The sequence below is a fragment of the Hydra vulgaris genome, chromosome 12 (assembly GCF_038396675.1).
Source record: "Hydra vulgaris chromosome 12, alternate assembly HydraT2T_AEP".
Classification (NCBI taxonomy): domain Eukaryota; kingdom Metazoa; phylum Cnidaria; class Hydrozoa; order Anthoathecata; family Hydridae; genus Hydra; species Hydra vulgaris.
In genome coordinates, this window is record NC_088931.1 from 75589057 (window position 1) to 75605375 (window position 16319).

General features: G+C 28.0%; 2 protein-coding genes across 2 annotated transcripts in view; both read left to right on the plus strand.

Annotated features, from left to right (window-relative positions):
* The first annotated feature begins 432 nt into the window (after positions 1 to 432).
* On the plus strand, positions 433 to 1982 carry LOC100215619 (glycoprotein 3-alpha-L-fucosyltransferase A). The gene has a single exon (XM_065814466.1). The coding sequence runs from the start codon at positions 608 to 610 to the stop codon at positions 1862 to 1864; it is 1257 nt and encodes a 418-aa protein (XP_065670538.1). The 5' UTR covers positions 433 to 607; the 3' UTR covers positions 1865 to 1982.
* A 260-nt stretch (positions 1983 to 2242) lies between these two features.
* Positions 2243 to 16319, plus strand: part of LOC100200124 (gem-associated protein 5) — a 51990-nt gene continuing 37913 nt past the window's right edge. Inside the window, exons 1-2 of the mRNA XM_065814467.1 lie at positions 2243 to 2684; positions 3531 to 3585. Of these exons, the coding sequence (XP_065670539.1) occupies positions 2286 to 2684; positions 3531 to 3585 (454 nt within the window). The 5' untranslated portion in view covers positions 2243 to 2285. The remainder of the gene's footprint in view (positions 2685 to 3530; positions 3586 to 16319) is intronic.

Here is a 16319-nt window from a genome sequence, read left to right on the forward strand (position 1 = left end):
TGCCAATTTATTTGTTTACGTTATTTCAGCGGCAAAAATTTGGCGCCAAAATATTTCATTTTTTGCCTTAAATTTGAATTTTTATTAAAGAAGGAAAAAAAAGTTAGACAATAGTTACTACAATTTTGTTTAGAGATATTTTCAATAAAATATTTTTTTTAGTAACTTTTAGCAGTGGAAACACATCATGAAAATTAAGTTTCTTCGTGTAAATTAGGCAAAAATGCAATTTTCTCCTACGGTCGTAATTAAGAGATTTCATTTTTTGTTTTAAAGTGATCAGCATTTTCCGAAATGGATAGGACCCCTTTTCGGACAACTCATAATAATACTCAATATAATACTCAAATCTAAAAATATTATTTTGCGACGGCAAATTATCAACTCCGTTGCGACGGCATTATCAACTCTTGTATTAACGACCAATGTTCGTATGTCCGCATCACTAGACGGTAGTCTGAAAGCATGTTATAATTTGTTGATTTTTTTTTGCTGATTTGCTGACCTTGTTTATTTTTTTTGCAACAAATTGAACTAAATTACGATTTTATCTCCCATTTTATATAAAACGTTATTATTTCAGTACCTCTATAATTATTTTGAAAAAATGAAACGAATTTATCGTCGTATGCTTTACTTTGTTGTTGTTGTTGTATTAGTACTAGTTGTATGGCATCAAGTATCTTTTAAAAATGATAAATACAAGAAGTATTATCCGAATATCAATTTTTCCTCTATCATAACTCCTCACGAACTATTTGAAACTTCAATTGTTGAAAGTAAAAGAGAATCAAAAATTATACTTCTTTTTACAACACATTTTTACAGTAAAGTTTGGAAAGGTCTTGATGTGCTGAACGGATACACACAACGTCAAAAGTGCAAAGTTAAAGAATGTGTTATTACCTATGATAAAAATGCTATTAAAAAGGCTGATTTGGTTGTTTTTCATGGAGTTGATTTTACATATAAAAACTTTACATCAAAACATTTTCAAGCAATGTCAAAGTTGAGGCCAGTTAACCAAAGATGGATATTTTGGATGCACGAGACACCATTATACTATCCTCTTCTTGACGATTATGATAACTTGTTTAATTGGACGATGACATTCAGTCAACACTCAGATATATATCACCCTTATTTTTCATATGCAAGATTAACAGATGCTGATCGCGAAAACATGCCTGAGGATGATTTTAACTATGCAAGTTATAAACAAAAAAAAGTTGTTTGGATGGTTAGTCATTGTGGCATGACACGTGCTAATTATGTTGCAGAACTGCAAAAATACACTGATATTACTGTGTATGGTTTGTGTGGTGCAGATTTTGATAAAATGGGTGGAATATGTTCCTATAATGAAAAAGAATGCGAGCTAGAGTTACGCCAATATAAATTTTATTTGTCATTTGAGAATAGTTTTTGTGAAGATTATGTGACAGAAAAATATTTTAAATATGGTTTGCAATATGGGTTATTGCCAATTGTAATGGGTGCGAAGTACGATGACATGAATTCTATTCCAGGCTCATATATTGATGTATCAAAATTTTCTTCAATAAAAGAGCTTGGTGATTATATTAATTACTTAGATTCTGATGATTCAGCATATAATAGATATTTTGAATGGAAAAAACATTTTAAAGTTACTGATGGAATAGATAAGATATGCATGCTTTGTCATGCTCTTCACAGAAAAAATCAGCATGAAAAAACATATAAACAGTTTCACTCATTTTGGAGTGTTCAAAATTTATGTAATCCCTTCGAAAAGGTGAGAAATAGTCTGGAACAACAAATTGCTTTATCTAAACTTGAGAATAAAAAAAAAACAAAATCAAAAAATATTGACAAAAATTAATTTATAAAATTCTTAGCTGAATACACATATCTGTATATTTATGTTTCTCTATAACATTTTTATGTAACTTTTTTTTAGTGTTTGTTTATTTAATAAATATTTATTATATAGCACTATATTTATATATTGGTTTTTGATGTGACTATTTCTATTTATTAGACTTAAAATTAAAAAGTTTGAAGAAAAAAAATTTTTTTACTTTGATTTAAAAAATTTTAATTTAGAAGATACAGAAGAAAAAAATTACTGCTTATTGAATATATTTTAAAATAATTTGCAATGACTGAGTAAATATTTTATAATTATTTAAATAATTATAAGATATTTATTTTTAATGTTAAAATAACATGAATTTTTAAAATGCTATTTCACTAGTTAAAATTGGATGGTTTTTTCTGCTTTATTTGAGGTAGGTTAAAAAATGACTTCAAAGAGTGACAATGAAAATTGGAGAAAGCAAGAGTCATCTAATAGTTTTCAGTTTCAAGAGGTTTCTGATAATTTTCCTTGTATAATACCAGCCTCTCCAAATTGGTATTGTAGTAATATTATGACATGCATGAATGGCTATATCGCTTTTGGTGGGAAATGGGCTGTTTATTTATTGAATTTACGAAAAAATCCTCCTGTTTGTGAAGAATATCTATTTGGAAATCCAGGTTACAGCTGTAAAGTTACAGCTGTTGTGTTTTGTCAGTTTGACAAAAACATAAGTTTATCTATTCTTCCTAGTCACTGTGCATTTGGAATGGAAGATGGACTTGTTAAATTAATAATTTGTGAAACTAAATCAATGATTAAAGAACATCGTAAGCACCAGGTAATATTTAACCTTGTTCATAATGTTTGAAAGACATGTAGCTCATAAAGACAAAATTAAAAATAATTTTAAATTCATTTTAGTATTTGCTCCAACCCTCAGAATTAGTGTCGGCATTTGGCAATACGGACCTAACTGCCGACCTGAAAGTGTTTGAGGTCGGCAATAAATTGCCGACCTTATTTCTATGTTTTATGGTCAGACATTTGTATAAAATAATTTTTGCTGACCTGATGCCGACCTCTATAAGATTGAGGTCGGTAAAATTATTGCCGACCTCATTTTTCCTAATTCCAAGTGTTGATGCTCAATATAATATTTACAACCCTCAGAATGAGGAAAAAATGAGGTCGGCAATAATTTACTGACCTCAATGTTAGAGGTCGACAAAAAAAACTTGACACAAACAGGTTACCATAAAACATAAAAACAAGGTTGGAGAATAACTTACCCTAATTCCAAGGTCTGTATTTATACATTTATACATAGTATACACTTTTATACGTTTTTATATTAGTTTTTTTTATATAATAGTTATTGCAATTTTTTTTCCATAAATGAAATTTTACAATACAAACTGAAGTAAAGTAAAAAAAAATAAAGAAAGAAAGCAGTTTAGACACTAGGATATTTTGTTGTATTTAGCTATTGATGAGATATCTAAAATCCTAATAGTCATTGTTTTGATTTCCATTTTGTTCCTTTGATTTCAATTGTGATGCTAGTAAATTAAGTTTAGTATCATTGCTTATTATATTCAAGTTATGGCTTTTTATGAAAGTATTGTTATTATAGATATATTGTTATATATCTAACATATTTTTAAATTTAATTTTATTTTTATAGGTAAAGATTACTGCTATTTCATGGTCTCCATTAGATAATAATGTTATTATTACAGGCAAGCAAAGTTTTATGTTTTAGCTTATATACTAATTTTTTTTTAGAACATTTATATTAGGGTTATGACTTTTTGGTATCTTTTAGTCATTTCTAGTTTCCTGTATAAATTTAGGTGAACTATTTTGAACTGGTTTGGCGTTACTAAAAAACCATTGGTATAGTTTAATTATTGAAAAAGGTATAACCCTTGATTACTTGCACAGTTCTATTTATATGTGAAATTATTGCCTCAAAAAGTATATCAATATGAATATCAAAAGAACCAGAATTTTTTTCATTAAAAAGATTTTAAGATTTACATTTTTTTATAACAACATTGTTATAAAATAACTATTGCTACAAAATGTTATAAAAAATGAATATATCAATTTTTGTTTGAAAATGTTTTTGTTTTTTTTGTATATAAATTTTAAGTTATTAATTTAAGACCATTATTATTTCTAAAATCTCTGTAAGTTTCTTGTTCTTTTGAGATTCATGTTGATATACTTTAGTAGGAAAAATAATATCAGTGACATATAGAACCCAGCAAGTAATCAAAAATCATGGTGGGTAAACCTTTTCAAAAAGTGATTAAAACTAACGAACTTTCAAACCAAAGTTCACCTATTTTTTATAAAGTAATATATGTATATGTATATATATATCATAACCAAAACAAGAATTATATATATATATATATATATATATATATATATATATATATATATATATATATATATATATATATATATATATATATATTTTATATATATTATATATATTTCTTTTACTTGAATATATATATATTTAAACAACTTTAAAAAGTATTCTACACAATAGAGTGCTCAATGTTCTTAAAAGAACAGAGCAATTATATATTAGTAGAAAATCACTTAACAAAAATTTTTTCCATTTAACACTGTGTTTCATCAACAAAGATCAGAAATGGATGATCAAATTAATAAAACTTCAATTTATACCAAAAATTAAATTACAGGAAGTTGCAAATGTCTTAACTACTGTAAATTTTCACACATTTGTGGAATTTGCTGATACTATTATAAAAAGAATTCTTTAGAAATGATTACTTATGCTATTTTTTTAAATGTTTTTTTAAAAAGGGTAGTTAATGTAAATATTATTTGAACTCATTTATTTTTATAGTTTTTTAGGAGAAACTTATTTTCGTGCCTACATTTAGAAATGAATTCCGATCTTTTGTTTAATAAGCATTCTTGATTTGCATGTGTAATTATTGCAAATTTTTCTTGTAGGCATAGTATGCAATTTTTGGAAATATTGTTATATGCAGGCGCTGTTTTAAGGATAGACCAATTCAGTATAAAATCATCAATATTTTTTTCTTTTAATTCCCATATATATTTTGACAGCATGGTGTCTTTTGAATACTTTTTATTCTTGAAAGATTGCTTATGATTGGCAAAACGTTTTTTCCATTCACCCTCTGTTATGCCAATATATTGTTTATCAGGTACATTTAAATATTTATTTATTTTTATTTATTTACACTTTTTTGCCGATAAAAAAAAAATTTACAGTCGTAACTTATAAAAAAATAATTACATGACCGGGGCTAGAAGAAGACAAATTTAGTCTTATCATTAAGCCCCAAATTTCTTAGAGGAAACAACACATTTATATACCACATTTTTTGATAAACAACTTCCGCTCATTGGACAATTGATTTTTTGTTTACAATTACAATTTTCTGTAGTTTTTTCATTTAGGATTTCTTTTTTGTTTAACAAAGCCTTATTGTGACCTTTTATAATTCTTTCCATATTTTTTGTGCAACTGTAGCTAACTTTAATTGTATTTCGATTCAAAATTTTATGTAATTTATTAGATCGCGGGAAATGCTTATCGACCAATTTTAAAAACACTTTTCCTATGTTAGTAGAAACATTTTTGCTATATGGCGGGTTAAACCAAATTACATTTCTAGTTCTATTTCGTTTTTTTGTATTCTTTTTTTCAGGGTCAAATTTTAGTTCAAAATTTTTAAAACCACTTTTTTTTAGGGCATCTTCAAATATTCGTTTAGAGGAATTGAATACATTTTCATTTGAGGAGTTTTGGTTTAGTCTGTTATTAATTGAAATCGGGATTTGTTTTAGAACTTGGGGTGAATGGTTAGAGTTAATGTTAATATATAATAGTTCATCGTTTGGTTTTTTGAAAAGCTTATATGAATTTTCAGAGAGGTTAAATGTGACATCAAGAAAATTCACAATTTTTAAATTTATGTTTATTTCAATTGGAAAGCCAATATTTTTAAAAATTTTTATATCTTTTCTAATTTTGTCGAGTTGTGGACCAGATTTTCTACGCATTACTATTAAACCATCGTTGCGATAAAGGCCTAAATCTTTTATATTGATTATTTTACTTAACAAATCTAAAATATATAGTCCAACAAATTCATAAATTTCTGCTCCGTCATAACTGCCGATTGTTACATCAAAGCAGTCATGTATGTTTTTCTTTTTTCAAGTTTCCTTATTAAAATAAAGTAAGGTTTTTCTACAATGTTTTATTATGCGGATTGTGTCATCAGGAATAACTGTGTGGCTTTTTGCAAATTCAATAGTCTTATCTAAAATATCTGTGGTTATTGAGGGGTAAAAATCATTAATGTCAAATTAAATAAATGTACAGTCATTTTTATTTTCAATAATGGAGAACCAATTTATAACATCAGTGGTATTTTTCCACTGTTGCAAATTTAATTTATTTCTAAGAATATTATTAATTTTGTCCAATTTAATTTTGCTTACATGTCCAATCTCACTTTTTGAGGGAACCAATAACCTACAAGGAAGTTTGTTTTGAAAATTTGGTTTATGGTCTTTTAGTGTTACGAAGGCTTGGGCAGGGGCAGTTGATTCGATTCTATTATCAAGGTTTATTTTTTTAGCAATACTTTGCGCTTCTAAATTAATTGCCTTTTCCAAATTTTTAGGGGCTTTTTCATAAGAACTAATAGTATTGTCGCGTAAAATTTTTCATAGTTTTCTGTTGTGAGTTGGTAAATATTATTTGTTTTATCAGCAAAAACCAAAATATTAGGGTTTGATTTAATTTTTTTAACATCTAACTTTAATTCTGTTTGAAATTCGTTTTTTATAGGGTGAAACTTTATTGTTTTAATTAAATGTAATAGGTCATTTTCAAAATTTTCCAAATCAGGTATAAATCAAAATTTTCCAAATCAGGTATATGTTTCCTCTAAGAATGTACCTGATAAACAATATATTGGCATAACAGAGGGTGAATGGAAAAAACGTTTTGCCAATCATAAGCAATCTTTCAAGAATAAAAAGTATTCAAAAGACACCATGCTGTCAAAATATATATGGGAATTAAAAGAAAAAAATATTGATGATTTTATACTGAATTGGTCTATCCTTAAAACAGCGCCTGCATATAACAATATTTCCAAAAATTGCATACTATGCCTACAAGAAAAATTTGCAATAATTACACATGCAAATCAAGAATGCTTATTAAACAAAAGATCGGAATTCATTTCTAAATGTAGGCACGAAAATAAGTTTCTCCTAAAAAACTATAAAAATAAATGAGTTCAAATAATATTTACATTAACTACCCTTTTTAAAAAAACATTTAAAAAAATAGCATAAGTAATCATTTCTAAAGAATTCTTTTTATAATAGTATCAGCAAATTCCACAAATGTGTGAAAATTTACAGTAGTTAAGACATTTGCAACTTCCTGTAATTTAATTTTTGGTATAAATTGAAGTTTTATTAATTTGATCATCCATTTCTGATCTTTGTTGATGAAACACTGTTAAATGGAAAAAAATTTTTGTTAAGTGATTTTCTACTAATATATATATATATATATATATATATATATATATATATATATATATATATATATATATATATATATATATATATATATATATATATATATATATATTCAAGTAAAAAAAAAAGACTTCAAATAGAAGAAAAAAGTTAGATAAGTGTTTTTTGACTAATTTATATATATATATATATATATATATATATATATATATATATATATATATATATATATATATATATATATATATATATATATATGTGTGTGTGTGTGTGTGTGCACAAATAATTTTAGATGCATTCTATTAAATAGAGTGCTCAATGTTCTTAAAAGAACAGAGCAATAATACTACTACAGTAGAATCTCATTAACTCGGACTATTCTCCCACTTAGCAAATGTCCAAATGAAATGAAACTCTCATTATGTTGGACTTTTTAAAATGTTAGACTTATCAAGATTATGTATTTATGATTATTATGTATATCAAGATTATTTATGATATATTATGTTTTTTTCTTTTAACCATCCAGGTGGTGTTTGTTTTAGAATGCCATATTTTTTTGATGTAAATACAAAATTTCTCCTTTATCGAGTTCTTTTAGTATTTCATATTTTTCTGTTATAGTTCTTGCTTGTTAGCTTTTTTTAGCAACTTTCAACATTTTTAATAAATAAAATTTGATCGAAGATACCAGTAAAAATGTTTTTTGTAAAATTATATTTGATACAAAGGTATTTAATTTTAAAACATTTTTAGTTTTTGATTTTAACTTTTTTTTTTAACACCTTTACTTAAAGCAAGGCTGCAAGCAACCACTATTGGAAGTTACTGGAAGAGAAAAGATGAAATTTATAGAGCAAGAAAACGATTGACAGACAACTTAAAAGATTGCAAATTATATGAATCAGGAAAACAAGATGAAGGAAGTGAACTCCAAAGAACTGATGTTTGAGGGAAAAAACTAGACAAATAAGAATTTTTGGAGCACTTAGAAAGAGTCACAGTAAAAAAATATGACTTACTTGAATAATGAATAACATGAGAATGAATTTTAGTAGATGGTACAAGAGACGCTAGCCCTTTAGAGCAGTGCCCTTTATAGTATTTGTAGAAAAGAGAAAGAGAAGCAACATTATGACGATGCGATAATGGTTGGAGGTTGGCTGCAAGTGATGCAACCTTAGCAAATACTAATTTTGCAATTAATTTGATATACGGTTTCTAAAAAAGATCCAAAGTAATCCTAGAAGATGAAGGGTAGATGACTCATCGAGTACATTACTGTTATTAATATAGGAGCAGGGATGCAGAGTCCCAAAAACCACTCCAGATTTGAAAAGCACAAAAAGATTACTTCATCTAAGTTTTTGGTATCCAGGAGCTCTAAAAATATAAATAAGTTTATGGACTACTAATAGGAAAAAAATTAAGACTTTTAGGTTAGAGCAACAATCATTTTTTGAACATGGAGTCCTTAGGTATAATGGCGGGAAGGACTTTGGGACTCCGGGCTTAAAAACAATAAGTTTCAAGTCATTAAATCTCATGATTTTTTTTCTTATAGCAGATCATAAGTCAACAAACATGTTTAGAGCTTCTAGACACTACAGACTTGGAAAAAGTAGAGATATAAAGCCGGAGTCCTTTTGGGACTCCGCATCCCTGATAGGAAGATCTAGATTATTGCGACAACAATTAGCTGAAAAAATTGAGTTTTATCTGAGTTAAAGTTCACCAGCCCTGAAAGCCCCATGCTGTAGCAGAAATGAGATCTTTTTCAAGCTCAAATGCCCCCTCCAAGCAATCAAAGAGTGTTGGCTTCTTATCAAGACAAGAATAAATGGTAGTATCAAACAATACCACCTTAAGTGTGAGAATTTCAGGGAGATTGTTAATGTAAATTTAATGCAAAAAAACTATAAGGTCAAGTATAGAACCTCAAGATACCCCTGAAATTTCAGGAAATAAAAAAGAGTGCTGTCCATCGAGAATAACTTTTATACTACGATTGGTAAGGAAGGTTTCAATAATCTTAAAGATGTAACCGGACACCCCATAAGAAGAGAGCAATATTGAAGGCATTAGCTTTAGCCTCCCCACATCTATCTAATGCATGATAAAACCTACCAGTTATTACCGTTAACAAATAAGCAATATAACCAGAAGATCGAAATCCATATTGATGATCAAGTAAGTTATTAGATTCAAGATGAGTGAGAAAGCGTTTGTTAGTTAAAGACTCAAAAACCATGATTATGGTATTTAGAAGACTAATGGGAAGGGAGTTAGTTAAATCAGATCGCAATTCAGAATTTTCGAAAATAAGTATAACAGATGTCGCATTCCAGCAGGCTGGAAAACAAGACTCTGATAAGCACTTTTTAATTGTTTTGACAGTATAGATGACAGCTCTGGAGAACACTTCTGCAAGACTAATACAGGTATGTTGACCACAAGCTGTAGAAAAGTCTAAGCATGAAATCACTTAAGATACAGAAGCTGGAGTGACATGAAGGTCAGGCAATGGATTAACTTGTTTTTTGGTAATATTAGGTATTACATGACTAGTGGAATCAAGAGATAATATTGATGAGAAGTTCTTAGCAAACAATTCACCTTTGTCTTAAGGTGAGGTGACAAAATCTGAACCATACAAGAGAGGTGAAATAACAGATTTACCTTTGTTATAGATACTATTAAAGATTCTCCAGAAGTCATTAGAGACTAATTTTTGAGATAAAATACAAGATTTTGTGACCTGAAAATAGCAGGCTTTGGCGTTAGGCAAAACTTTTTTACAATGGTTTCTAGCAGTGGTAACCAATCTGATTTCTGGAGAATTGTTTTGCTTATAGATAAGAAAGTAATGGTTACGATTGGAAATTGCAGCAGCACTATGAGAGCAGTTGATGTTTTAATATAATAGTCATTAATAAATAGAATTTCTTTGAAGTTTAACCAAATTGAAGATATCACTGAAAATGTTTAGTTATATTTAATTATGTTTGGCGCAAAGATATTTTTATTTTTGAGATATTTTATTTTTGAGAACATTTATTGAAGTATCGGAAGTTTTGTTATTATATGCACTTATATTCAATTCAAAATAAAAATCTTAGTTAAGCAAAGGGGCCACAAAAAACAGTATGAGTTAAGTAAGTGACTTTAACCCATGTTAAATTATACGATTTTTTGATAGCCAGGGCAAGAAAAAAATTTATAATACATTATATATTATAATTTTATACTTACATTTACTATTTATTAAATACTTGCATATATTTATATATTTTTAAACTTTAATTTACTTCGGATAAGATTGCAAGCACCAACTATTAGGTATGAGTTACTTAATAATAGAGGATAGGTTTAAAAAGGAAACGGTTAACTAAAGACTTAAAATGTTGTAGGTTGTATAACAAAGGAAAACATTAAGATGGGTAAGAGTTATAAGTTTTTTTTTGATGTGCAAGGAAAAAAACTTAATTAATAAAAGTTTTTATAACATGAAGGGACAGATACAGTAAAGGGATGTAACTTATTGAATATGAAGCCAAGCAAGAATGAGTTTTGGTTCATCATTATTATGATGATAGCTTGTTTGAGCATTGACCATGATAGTATTTGTGAAAAAAGAAAGAAATCCAACCTTACAATAACGAGAAAGTGGCTCAAGCTTGGCGGATTAAGCAGGTTTAATTACATTTACAATGTGCTTTAGATTTTGTCTGAGAGTAAGAGGGTTGTTATTCATCAGTAGTAGAATACCAACAATATTTTTTTTTGCAGTAAATAAATGAGTTTTGTTGTCTAACAAAAATTGTGGATTTTAAGTCCAGAATTTAAATCCATATAACACGCAAGCCTTAGTCTGTTACAGAAGAGAGATCAGATTAAAAATCGGCTGCTTGTTCTGAGCAATCAAAAAGTGAAGATTGTCAAGGCAAGGTAATATATTTATATATAATATAAGGAGTATAAAGTTAAGTTGTCAGCAAATAGAGCAACTTTGTAAAATTTTCATGAAGATCGTTATTGTAGATAAAAAACATTATAGGAGCAAAGATAGAACCTTGTGGTACCCTTAAAAATACTCGAAATGAAGAAGAGTGTAGGCTTTCAAGAATAATTTTAATACTGCAGTATTTAGAAGTGTTTAATTAAGAACTAACTTTAGCATTGGAAGCAAGAGTGATTTGGATGTTCAACAATGGGTTAATCTGTTTAACTGGTATGACAGGAAGAATATGACCATTAGATTCAAGAGTCAAATTAGAGGAAAAGTTCTTTCCAAATAACTCTGCCCTATTTTAGGGAAAAGTAAAAAGATCAGACCCATGAATTAGAGATTAAATGTTAGACTTTTAGTTAATGACATTGTTGAAGACTTACCAAAAGTCTCTAGCTCCTAACATCTGAGATAAGAAACAAGATTTAGTAAACTGAGAATAACATAGCTTAACATTAGACAGGACTTTTTTACATTGACTGCAATAATAAAAGGACATGTGAACTTAAGAGAGATGTTCTTGTAAAAAAGATTTAAAAAAATGATTACGATTTAATAAAGCAAGTGCTCAAGATAATGAAATATGTGAAGTAGAATGAGGCTTAAAATTGAAGAGAAAGTATAAAAGCTTCCAAACTTTTGTTCCAGAAAGAATAAAAGCTTCCTAGATGAATTATATCCATATTATGTATTTATGCATACATAATATGGATGCAAATATTTATGTTTGCTATTTGTTTAGATGCTGGCATACAATATCCTTACATATTTATATAATCTTTAGTATTTATATGGTGTAGTATTTGCTGATAGAGAAGATGATCAGATGAATGTGTGGTGTGACTCTAACAATACAATAAAAGGAGACATATTCTTATACAGATTTGAAAAAAACATTTTAATGAACAATGTTTGTTATAGGAGATTAAAGTGATTTAGGTATCAGTATGTAGAGAGGTAGCAGCTTCAGGAGGAAAATGGTAGTGGTAGAAGTAAGTAAACTTAAAGAGAGTGTCTTTCATATTGTATGAATGATCTTCAGTTAAGGAAAGAAAATGCTCAGATAGATAGATAGTCAGATAGATTAATATACAGGGTGCTACAAATCAACGAATGTGCGAATGTTTGTTAAAAAAAAGACAGAAAAATGAATGTCATGTTTCTTTACTTTTACCTAAGCAAATCTTGGTGTTTGCTCAAAAAAATTTTAAACGAATGCATAACTTCTGCAATTTTTTTTCCAATTAATTGATAGTTTTTTATTTATAATAAAAAAACAATTAGTTACTAAAATTTAAAATGCATTTTTAACAACCAAGAAAAAAAAGAAAGAAACCAAGCTAAAACAGGAATAATTTCATTACTTTATAGTTAAATAACAAGTACGCTATTAAAGAAAGTAATTTTGTTTTTGCATGGGTTTACAAATGGTTTTTACATGTGTTTATAAAAGCCTGCAAAATTTTACTCAAAATGAATGTGTTTGCTATTACTTTAAAAGAAACCATGCTAAAACATTGCTTTATTTAAAAGTGTGCCTTTTTTAAAAAATTTTTATTATTGTTTAAATGAAGTATTGTTTGTTTGCATACTAAAAACACTTTTAAAAGTTTCGAAAAAGGTTTTAAAGTTTTGCTGAAATATGTATAATCTAATAGAATATATAGAATTATTTTTTTTATTATAGTTTAATTTATTATTATAGAGTCATTCCATGCCAACTGGACCAAGGTCCAACATGGACTCCCTCAGATTTTGATGAAACTTGATGGCTTTGCTAATGTCAATGAGAAAAGCAACTCCTGAAAATTTCAGCATAAAATCTTTTGTGGTTCATGAGATATGGTCATTTGAAATGTGTGATTTTTCCAAAAATAAAAACTTCAGTAGCAAAAACATGTTTTGTTCATACTTTAAAGCTCTATATTTTAAAAACAAAATTTCAGAAAACCTTCTAGTTTTTTTTACTGTATACAACTCTAAACTTCAATTTATTGTATACAACTCTAAACTTTAATAAAACTTTTACATTTAATTCTTGAATGTTACATTTTTTCCATAATGGCTTCCTAAAAAACTGTTTGCAAATATAAAAAGTTGATTTTTGATGAGTCAATATACAAAGCCTGCAGTTTAAGAAGTGAAAAGACATATATATGGTAGGCTTCCAAATTTTTAGAAGTTTACTGATAAGACTTTTAGAAGTTTACTGACAATTCAGTAAAAAATTTTAGACTTCTAAAAATGGCTGCAGCTAAAACTAAGGAAAATGTGCCTCTACTTCAAACCAGCGGTAACCTAGGATCAACAATGGTTTTATTAAGATTTTTTCTTTCTTCTAATTTAATAGTCTTTATTACAGTGATTTCAGAAAAAAAAAAAAATAGTGGGTACTCATGGGGAAGTTACAAAATCAGAACAATGAAAATTACCCAAAATGCATTAAAAACATTAAAAATAAAGTTATTGTTGTACTTTAGTTTGTATTATAAATTGTAATACAAAGTATTTATGAATTTAAAAATATTTCATAATAAGTACTAGAAATAAGTCTTTAATTAGGCTTGAATTAAACTAAGTTTTTAAATAGTCCTAGCTCTTTCTTGTCCCTCTTCCCCCTCCCCTGTCTGTTTACTTTTTAACATACACATTTTTTCCCAGAACTTAGAAAAAAATTGTAATTGAACACTTCTCCTTACATGATGTGTCTGGTTTTATGTCTGATGTATGAGGTGCCTTTATGCCCAAACACACCACTAAACATATACATATAAAAACTGAAATTTAGTTTTTATTATTTTCATATAAAACTTATAAGTAGCCTATAAGGTAAAAATGAAAAGAAAAACTTTTAGTCTAATTTACCTAATATTCAATATCATTACTATAAATTTTATAATATTTTTCCAATACATTCACTATTCCACCCTTCCTTATTAGTTTGGGTCAAATCATTATATTTCAACCAATCGCCTGTGGGTCACCATCTCTGATTTTCCTGATTTTTACATATTGTGGATAGGGGCACAAATAAAGGGGGCAGTAACTTTTTAGAGACCTTCATTAAGGTTCAAATAAAGGTCTCTAAATTAATTTAGATATTTAGATACTTAATATTTAAATATCTAAATTAATTTCAAAATGAAACCATTATTTCTTTAAATTCTATTTTATTATTGGTAATCAGTGGTCTGGATCCCCTCCCCCCCTCCCACTCACTAAGGTGGGGGGAAGGGAGGGGAGGGGGTTTAGAGTTGCACCAATCAAAGGGGAAGAGGGGCAACCAACTTACAAAGATACAAGCATTCATTTTCTAGCATGAAACATACATGGTTATAACTATAAAGACCAGAGCAAGAAGAGGACAACCAACCTTATCTTTCTTTTTATTAAGAAATGACTTATAATTAGTTGCACCCTTCACATAGGCCAGTTGGCAGATTAGAGGGGCACTGGTTTCTAGTAACACATTCAACCGTTGATAATTGAAAAATAGGGTTATTTAAAAATGCTGGCATTTTTGGTGTGGATTTGACAAGTTTATAATGTTTGCATTTTCAGATAGTTGGGTCTAATGGTCTTAATGCTGTTAATCTTAGATCAAAACAAAGTGTTCGAAAAATTTACAAGCATCTCAAAATGGCTGAAAATTGGACTTTTTAGGCGAGTGGACATTTTGCTTTTAAATATATTTAAGTTCTAAACTGCAACAAGCTGCCTATATTTTGCCCATTTATTGCAGACAGTAGTGGCTAATTAGAAAACTTATCTGTAAAGACTTGTGGATGAATAGAATAATGCTACAGCTAGTTTCATTTTGGCATATTTTAGCAATTTTATGATTTTTTCCAAAGTTGAGGTCATAATTTTTTTCTAATTTAACACAAGTTAATAAAAACCACTTTTTATTAACTTGTGTTAAGGCCACTGTGTCATGTTTCTAAGGCTATAATTTCTGAACCGTTATACTTGGAAGTCTGAAATTTCAAATTTAACGTATCTACATAATGCACATAACAATATGTAAAAATCAGGAAAATCAGAGATGGTGACCCACAAAGTTTTCTTTAAATTGGTTGAAATATAATAATTTGACCCTTGATTATCATTTTCAAATTTAGATTACAACTTATACTAAGTTATAAGAGTTATTTGACTTGTCAACACAATGCACAAGTTGATTATGTAATAAAGAATATTATTATGTAATAAACAATCAATATAAACATTGAATCTTTTAAATGAATTTTGCTTAAAAACTTTGACCAAAGTGGTGTATTATTATTGGAGGTGCATCAGGTCTCCATTAAGTATGTGTTTGTGAGTACCAGCAGAATGCAAAACTTTTAGCATTACAAATACCAGATATTTCAGACTATAAAGACATTAGTTGTACGTGACTTAACAAATTAAGACTGCATGCTTACACAGTTGTTACATCTTACTGCTTTGTTTGATAGGCACATCATGGAAGATATCACCTTTAATCAGTGGCAAAAAGCCATTAAAAAACATGGTATAGTTCCTGTAACTCTTCCAGTGTATGATTTTATTGAAAAAACTTGTCGACAATTAGACCAATTAAGAGACCACCATTATATAACCCAAAAATCAAGCAGCATATTTGCAGCATCTAAAAGTAACATTACCAAGTAATCATATTTTAGTATTACTAGACTTTACTGAAAATAACAGTTTTTTAATTCAAGATGCAGTACAAGGTTTCCATTAGAATAACAGTCAAACAACATTGCATCCTTTTGTTCATTACTATATGGAAGAAAATATGATAAAATGTAAAAGTGCTTGTACCATTTCAGACCATTTCCAACACAATACAAACTCAGTTCATTGTTTCATTTATGAAGTAATAAAACAAAGAGT

Coding starts and splice junctions, on each gene's coding strand:
- LOC100215619 (XM_065814466.1), top strand. CDS start 608: ATGAAACGAATTTATCGTCGTATGCTTTACTTTGTTGTTGTTGTTGTA.